At 38.6% G+C, this 9,183-nt stretch overlaps 1 protein-coding gene across 1 annotated transcript in view; it reads right to left on the minus strand.

The window, feature by feature from the left end:
* Positions 1 to 6,523, minus strand: part of LOC127448698 (B-cell lymphoma/leukemia 11A-like) — a 33,823-nt gene extending 27,300 nt beyond the window's left edge. The window contains exons 1-2 of the mRNA XM_051711427.1: positions 6,218 to 6,523; positions 1,526 to 1,861 (exon numbers count right to left, since the gene is read on the minus strand). Of these exons, the coding sequence (XP_051567387.1) occupies positions 1,526 to 1,861; positions 6,218 to 6,272 (391 nt within the window). The 5' untranslated portion in view covers positions 6,273 to 6,523. The remainder of the gene's footprint in view (positions 1 to 1,525; positions 1,862 to 6,217) is intronic.
* Between the last annotated feature and the right edge of the window lie 2,660 nt (positions 6,524 to 9,183).

The following is a 9,183-nucleotide window of genomic DNA, read 5'->3' on the forward strand; positions in this document are numbered from 1 at the left end:
ACATGAAAGAGATGAATAGAGAGAAATATACCATTCATATTGACCGAGAGGAATTTTGACACTATATTCCTTCAGGTCCTATTTTCCTCAAGTCCAGTTACCTTTGTTTCCCAGCTTCATCTTATGAACGTTACATGACCATGGCAACATTTTTGCAAAACAAAGTTATTACACGTTTTGCTGCACTTTCCTATTGAAATATCCACCAGGGGTGACAAAAGCGAGTGAAATCAGATGAGGTTTTTCATGTAGGCTAAAAGTTAGATAGAGGTTTTAATGAGTAAAACAAACCTCCCTAACCTACAACTTTAACCTAAACCTAAACAACAGTTTTCTAAAAAAGCACATGAGACATAAAAAGCAAATGAGAGGTAAACAAAATTCACATCTCATGTGTCAGCTTGCATGCTAGGGCTGGGCTTGAACTATGGACTCCCTAATCCAAAGTCCAGCACTCTGTCTGGTGAGCTACCACACAAGCTAATTACAATGGGAAAAGTGTGTAAATGTAAGTGTGCCTGTAATACAAGCATTAAAATATATCATTTTCAAATGATGCGTATAGTAAAAAAATTTTGGTATCATAACATAGAAGTGTGTGAGTAATAGTGCAAAAAAAAAAAAAGTGTTAATAAATTAATAATCAGCTGTTGTAGTCGTTATTTGTGTTAAAGTGAATAAAATGCACAGTTGTTGTAGCGCCTGTTAATTTCGCCAGGTAACTGTGACGAAATGTAGAGATGCATGTAAAGTAACCTACAACTTTAACCTAAACCTCACCAATAGTTTTCTAAAAAAAGCACATGAGACGTAAAAAGCAAATGAGACATAAACCAAACTCACATCTTAGCTTGCATGTGAATCATATACTTTTAAGTCCAAAGTCCAACACTCTATCAGGTGAGCTACCGCACAAGCTAACCAAATTGGTATAAGTGTGTAAATGTAGGTGTGCCTATAATACAAGCATTAAAATTTCTAATTTTTCAAATGATGCGTTATAGTAAACATTTTTCAATATCATAACAGTGCAGTTGCATATAGTAACGTTCATTCTATGAGACTAGGTTGTTTTTTTCAGAAGACAAACAGACCAATCACAGTCTCAGAAAGTACAAGGCTGAAAAACTTGCATGTTTTCAGGTCCTGGCCAGTGTTCGAATTGTGTCAGACCTCTTGGGGTTTAGTTTTGTATGACTACTAAAAAGATGAATTCAGGAAAATAAAATCACATTATGTCAGGGCAACAATTCGACACACTTTTTAGTCTTTCTTTGTTTAAATTTTATGAAACAGAACGGACCTTCCAAGTTAAATTTTTATGTCCTATGTGGGGTCCCTTAACTCTTATGGTCAGGGATCTCCCCCAGACCCCCCTCAATTTGAACAATTGCACTCCTGGCAAAAGAAAGAAGAGAAATGTGGTATATGGGCATTCACCAGAGCCCCTCCAATCAAAAGTATCCACTTCGAAGACTCTTTGGAATCATCTCTCAAAAATGTGCTCAAACACTGGTTACTCTACCTGTTATATTCTCCTGCTTGGGTCGTAATCCATGCGGTGTGGAGGCTAAGTACTCCTCTCCATGGGGCGAAACTTGAACGGCCACTTCCACAGGGGTGCAGGCCCGCCGCAGACCTGCACGTGGAGGTGACGGTGGCAGGTCTGAAACTTTGTCTATACATAGGCGTCCTTGACACTGCCTGCGTTTGTGCTCGATAAACACTAGGATGTCAGCCAAAGAAAATCTGGAGTGACACTGGCCACAGGTGAGAAGGTCCTGGTCCCCTTTAGGGGTGGATGGTTCCGATCCGGGGTGGCTTTCCCGGTCTTCGGGGATATCTGCCGTCACTGGCTCGGCTATAGCAGAAACACAGAAAGGGAGGTGTGAAATGGCAGAATAGCTTGTCATATCCATCCTGAAACCTGATAATGACTTGATAAGTGATAATTTATGCTATATGTAGCATAAGTCATAATTATAACTTTCCATACAAATGGAAAAGTCAATGAAATTAGCAGTAGTGTTAGAAGTGTTATATTTCATATGGCTTCAGGTGTCATATGGACGTTTATAAGTAGATTTTTCACAGAAGTTATAGTTCCAGCTCTAGATGAGGTACACTTTAAAAAAAAAAAAGAAAGAAGAAAAAAATGGATGCATTAGGTTGTACCAACATAGGTCATTTATCTGGGTTAGATAAGGTAGACATATTTACTTAAATGTTCCATACATTGCAGGTTCCTACTTTTTACAGCATAGAATTAATAAACACAGATATTTCCAGGATTTTTTTTTATTTATTTTTTTTACATTTTCTGAAGCCACAGATGTAACCATATATTGAAGATAACAAGATATTGAGTTTTTCATAAGTGTCATTTAAAAATCATTAAAAACACAATGATCACACGCAAATCTGAAAAGTTGGGAGATGCACCCAGCTGCCCTATTACTTTCTATGGCGGTAAAGGTCTGTTCCAAGCTACAATGTAAAAAAAAGCATCAGCACAGTATTTTGTACTGTTAGTATCCATTATTGAAATGTTGACACTGCTATCGGAGGAAGACTGACAGTCAATGAAAATCTATGGGATGTAGAGAAGACGCGAAACAAAAGATGAAGACAAAACATTGCAATGGCTGCAATGGTAATGGTACAGCGCATTAATGGTAAAGAGGAGGGGGTTGTTCACTTTTGTCGCATGACCCTGTTCATTATCCTGTCAATCTCACATCCTAATGAACCTAACACCTCTGAGAATCAAAAAATAGATTCTAATTTGACTTCAAGATGATTGGAACCCATTTAGTTAAAAGTGTTGGAATCCACTGAACTAAGGTTAGCTATTGAGGGGAGTATGTGGGGTAGTTCCCAGAAGGACAGCCGGAACATACACCGATCAGCCACAACATTAAAACCACCTGCCTAATATTGTGTAGGTCCCCCTTGTGCCGCCAAAACAGCTTCAACCCGCATCTCAGAATAGCATTCTGAGATTATATACTTCCCACCACAATTGTACAGAGCCGTTATCTGAGTTACCATAGACTTTGTCAGTTCGAACCAGTCTGGCCATTCTCTGTTGACCTCTCTCATCAACAAGGCATTTCCGTCCACAGAACTGCCGCTCAATAGATGCTTTTTGTTTTTGGCACCATTCTGAGTAAATTCTAGAGACTGTTGTGTGTGAAAATCCCAGGAGATCAGCAGTTACAGAAATACTCAAACCAGCCCGTCTGGCACCAACAATCATCCATGCAATTATCTAATCAGCCAATCGTGTGGCAGCAGTGCAGTGCATAAAATCATGCAGATAAGGGTCAGGAGCTTCAGTTAATGTTCACATCAACCATCAGAATGGGGAAAAAAAATTGATCTCAGTGGTATGATTGTTGGTGCCAGATGAGCTGGTTTGAGTATTTCTGTAACTGCTGATCTCCTGGGATTTTCACACACAACAGCCTCTAATATTTACTCAGAATGGTGCCAAAAACAAAAAACATCCAGTGAGCGGAAGTTCTGTGGACGGAAATGCCTTGTTGATGAGAGAGGTCAACAGAGAATGGCAAGACTGGTTCGAACTGACAAAGTCTATGGTAATTTAGTAACCACTCTGTACAATTGTAGTGAGAAAAATAGCATCTCAGAATGCTATTCTGAGATGCGGGTTGGCCCTGTTTTGGCGGCACGAGGGGGACCTATACAATATTAGGCAGGTGGTTTTAATGTTGTGGCTGATCGGTGTATGAAAGAGCAATCAAAACCACATCATGCCCCTGGAAAAATGTGGGGTTGACAATATGAGACATTCTGAAGAAAAGTAAAAAAACATATATATATTTGAATCAATCCTCTTCTATGGCTTTTTTTTTCAAGACATGCTCAAGACACAGTGTTCTGTGTCAGCTTAAATGAACTGGAACAAAGACTCCGATCAGATCATGTATTGGACAAACAAGTGTAATTCAAACCTCTTGAGAAACAGGACAATAATTGTGAAGCGTAAGGCCAGTTTTCATTCTCTAACACAGAGGTGCCTAAACTTTTTCCTACGAAAGTGCCAAAAATCTAACTTGACTGAGGGCCATGGGCCAAAAGTAAACATTGCATTATATCAAACTGTATTATTTTAAAACATCAAAGTTTCACTCATTTATGATTTTATTATATATATATATATATATATATATATATATATATATACAAACACACACACTGATCAGCCACAACATTAAAACCACCTGCCTAAAATTGTGTAGGTCCCCCTTGTGCCGTCAAAACACTGCCAACCCGCATCTCAGAATAGCATTCTTAGATGCTATTCTTCTCACTACAATTGTACAGAGCGGTTATCTGAGTTACCGTAGACTTTGTCAGTTCGAACCAGTCTGGCCATTCTCTGTTGACCTCTCTCATCAACAAGGCGTTTCCATCCATAGAACTGCCGCTCACTAGATGTTTTTTGCTTTTGGCACCATTCTGAGTAAATTCTAGAGACTGTTGTGCGTGAAAATCTGAGGAGATCAGCAGTTACAGAAATACTCAAACCAGCCCATCTGACAACAACAATCATGCCACGCTCCAAATCACGGAGATCAAATTTTTTTTTCCCCATTTTGATGGTTGATGTGAACATTAACTGAAGCTCCTGACCCGTATCTGCATGATTTTATGCACTGCACTGCTGCCACATGATTGGCTGATTAGATAATCGCATGGATAGGGTGCCAGATGTAGGGTGCCAGATGGCTGGTTTGAGTATTTCTGTAACTGCTGATGAGAGAGGTCAACAGAGAATGGCCAGACTGGTTCAAACTGACAAAGTCTTCGGTAACACAGATAACCCTGTACAATTGTAGTGAGAAGAATTGCATCTCAGAATGCTATTCTGAGATGTGGGTTGGTGCTGTTTTGGCAGGCACAAGGGGGACCTACACAATATTAGGTTGGTGGTTTTAATGTTGTGGCTGATCTGTGTAATATATATATACACACTGTATAAAACATTACTCTGTAATCTGCTAAAGATTTTTTTTAAACACATGTTAAACCAACAATACACTCACTGGTGTATGGCTACATATGCTTAACTATTTCACAAATGCTAAGACTTAAGGGATTCAGCTTATGCCTGTCTATACTCTTGTCCACACATTATCATAAACAGCAAAACGCAGTGATCAAAATGAAATATATCTACCACAGCGATGTTTACATGATAAAAAAAAGCAGTCTGTAAATTGATACAGGACAAGAGATGTGTGGATAAATACACTTAAACGCGAACGAAGGTTAGGCTGAACAAGATCAAGTTCAAGTTCACGCACCGTCCTTCATTTGTTGATTTTCTGCCTCCTAGTGGTATATTGCGCAACGCATATAATGTGATGCCGTATCGGAGAACGCGTGCAAAAGCGATTTAACAGACGGGTTTAAAACCACACTTTAAAATGGACTAGATGTAGCCTAGATTTTAGTACATAATGGGCTTAATGTATATGCAACACTTGATGTGATAAAAAAAAAAATAAATAAATAAATTTAAAAAAAAAAAAGAAAAGAAAAAACATCGCGCGGGGTTTTTTAAACAGATCTTACACGGTAAATGCGTCAAATAAGATTTTACATAGCCAACATAGATGATAAAGCCACGAAACACATAATAACTAAAGAAACCCCGTTTTCTTACCCACGCTAAACCTTAAATTACATTATGAAGCGCAACGCAAACTTCTAGTTTCGCTCTTAGAAGACAGTCTGACTTTCTCAGAGCTGAATGTGTCTTTTGAACTCATTAAAAAATACGTTTAATCCACTTATATACATTCATACGCACATATATAGGCTATTGACTAAATATATATTACACGCACACAAACGCATAACCTGCTTTTACGCGTCAAAAATCATTGCGTAACTGAACAAAAGCACTTCATTCCATCTTCCCGATCCGTTCACACCGTTTTTGTGTCCGTCTGCGCTGTTTTTCCATAGTTTTTCTATGTAAACACGCGCTATACGGACGTCTTTGACTGTTGCGCCGCGTCCAGCTATTTTATCAGGTACCTTTTAAAAGTGCGTCTCGAGACACCTGCGTTACGCTGCGTTGCGTTAGGTCTGAGACGAACCTCCCTAAACTCCCAGTAAAACTGACTGTTAACGATGTATTTGAGATATCAAGAGAGAAAAAGATATATGCATTTAAACTTACGCGAAAACTCCCGTTTGCTTAAGTGCTGGGGTTTGCCCTGCTTGCGGCGAGACATGTTGGACGCGGTCTCAGCTGGGCTCACATCGGGAAGAGCCAGAGTCTTAAGAGAGTCCGCAGGGAAAATGTTCTTCAGCGATGCATCGGGTATCCCAAATGAATTATAGATAATCGTACAGAAGAGACGCGTGTAGTGGCAGGACGCGTGTGATGGGCTTCATGGCTTCTTGGAGAAGAAGAGAAGAGCGGAACGGAAAGTTAGCGAAGCCCCTTGAGCTGCTGCAAGTTCAAGTGCGGACGTGACGTGCCAGCGAACTTGACCGTCCAGAGGTAGATGATGGACATAGGCTTACTCAACACAGGCAGAGGGAGGAAGCCTGGGAGTGGGAGGGGGATCAGAGTGATAAAAACCAATGATGGGCTGCAGCCAGTGGGCAGAGAGAGAGAGAGAGAGAGAGAGAGAGAGAGAGAGAGAGAGAGGCGCTGTATATATGGCTGGATTCTAATACTCACTTTAATTATAAAGAAAAGATAAATGTCCATTGTCAATCCATAGTGTTGAGTAGCCTAACCACAATATAAACATTTATAGGTTAAATACATCCCTGTGTCTTTGAAATGTTATGGGCATATATATATATATATATATATATATATACATACAGGTGCATCTCAATAAATTAGAATGTCGTGGAAAAGTTCATTTATTTCAGTAATTCAACTCAAATTGTGAAACTCGTGTATTAAATAAATTCAATGCACACAGACTGAAGTAGTTTAAGTCTTTGGTTCTTTTAATTGTGATGATTTTGGCTCACATTTAACAAAAACCCACCAATTCACTATCTCAAAAAATTAGAATGCATCATAAGACCAATAAAAAAATTTTTTTTTAGTGAATTGTTGGCCATCTGGAAAGTATGTTCATTTACTGTATATGTACTCAATACTTGGTAGGGGCTCCTATTGCTTTAATTACTGCCTCAATTTGGCGTGGCATGGAGGTGATCAGTTTGTGGCACTGCTGAGGTGGTATGGAAGCCCAGGTTTCTTTGACAGTGGCCTTCAGCTCATCTGCATTTTTTGGTCTCTTGTTTCTCATTTTCCTCTTGACAATACCCCATAGATTCTCTATGGGGTTCAGGTCTGGTGAGTTTGCTGGCCAGTCAAGCACACCAACACCATGGTCATTTAACCAACTTTTGGTGCTTTTGGCAGTGTGGGCAGGTGCCAAATCCTGCTGGAAAATGAAATCAGCATCTTTAAAAAGCTGGTCAACAGAAGGAAGCATGAAGTGCTCCAAAATTTCTTGGTAAATGGGTGCAGTGACTTTGGTTTTCAAAGAACACAATGGACCAACACCAGCAGATGACATTGCACCCCAAATCATCACAGACTGTGGAAACTTAACACTGGACTTCAGCAACTTGGGCTATGAGCTTCTCCACCCTTCCTCCAGACTCTAGGACCTTGGTTTCCAAATTAAATACAAAACTTGCTCTCATCTGAAAAGAGGACTTTGGAACACTGGGCAGCAGTCCAGTTCTTCTTCTCCTTAGCCCAGGTAAGACGCCTCTGATGTTGTCTGTGGTTCAGGAGTGGCTTAACAAGAGGAATATGACAACTGTAGCCAAATTCCTTGACATGTCTGTGTGTGGTGGCTCTTGATGCCTTGACCCCAGCCTCAGTCCATTCCTTGTGAAGTTCACCCAAATTCTTGAATCGATTTTGCTTGACAATCATAAGGCTGCGGTTCTCTCGGTTGGTTGTGCATCTTTTTCTTCCACACTTTTTCCTTCCACTCAACTTTCTGTTAACATGCTTGGATACAGCACTCTGTGAACAGCCAGCTTCTTTGGCAATGAATGTTTGTGGCTTACCCTCCTTGTGAAGGGTGTCAGTGATTGTCTTCTGGACAACTGTCAGATCAGCAGTCTTCCCCATGATTGTGTAGCCTAGTGAACCAAACTGAGAGACCATTTTGAAGGCTCAGGAAACCTTTGCAGGTGTTTTGAGTTGATTAGCTGATTGGCATGTCACCATATTCTAATTTTTTGAGATAGTGAATTGGTGGGTTTTTGTTAAATGTGAGCCAAAATCATCACAATTAAAAGAACCAAAGACTTAAACTACTTCAGTCTGTGTGCATTGAATTTATTTAATACACGAGTTTCACAATTTGAGTTGAATTACTGAAATAAATGAACTTTTCCACGACATTCTAATTTATTGAGATGCACCTGTATATAAATGTGTGTGTGTGTGTGTGTGTGTGTGTGTGTGTATTTGCACAGTACTGTATATATATATATATATATATATATATATATATATATATATATATATATATATATATATGTTATGATATATATATATATATATATATATATATATATACAGTACTGTGCAAAAGTCTTAAGCACATAAGAGGTTTCACAAAAACATTTGTCTTAAGATGGTTATTTATATCTGCTACTTTAGTGTGTCAATAGGAAATATACGTATTATACTCCCAAACATTACTTTTGCAAATAGAATAGAATAGAAGAACAGGGAGCCCTGCAACAGATGGCATGGCCCTCACAGAGCCCCCCCCCCCCATATACTGTATATATATATATATATATATATATATATATATATATATATATATATATATATATATATAAGTTAAATAAAAATAATTACAAATATTGAAGTTTCATTAATTTTGTTAAAGTTTACTCAGTTCAGTTTGATGGAAATTTGTTATGCAACTGAAATGTGTTCATCTTAAAAATACGCAAATCGTTTTGAATATAGGCTGTTAATAAATAACATTTAATAAAAAGCCAAATACAGGTAAAATGATGTTATTTTATAGTTTTTTATATTACGTTCATAATACAAACTTAACTGTATCTCTCTGGAACGACAAGCCTGAAATCTAAACAGGCACAGATATACTATTTATTCACACATAAAAGTTC

This window comes from Myxocyprinus asiaticus, chromosome 12, assembly GCF_019703515.2.
Source record: "Myxocyprinus asiaticus isolate MX2 ecotype Aquarium Trade chromosome 12, UBuf_Myxa_2, whole genome shotgun sequence".
In the NCBI taxonomy this organism is placed as follows: domain Eukaryota; kingdom Metazoa; phylum Chordata; class Actinopteri; order Cypriniformes; family Catostomidae; genus Myxocyprinus; species Myxocyprinus asiaticus.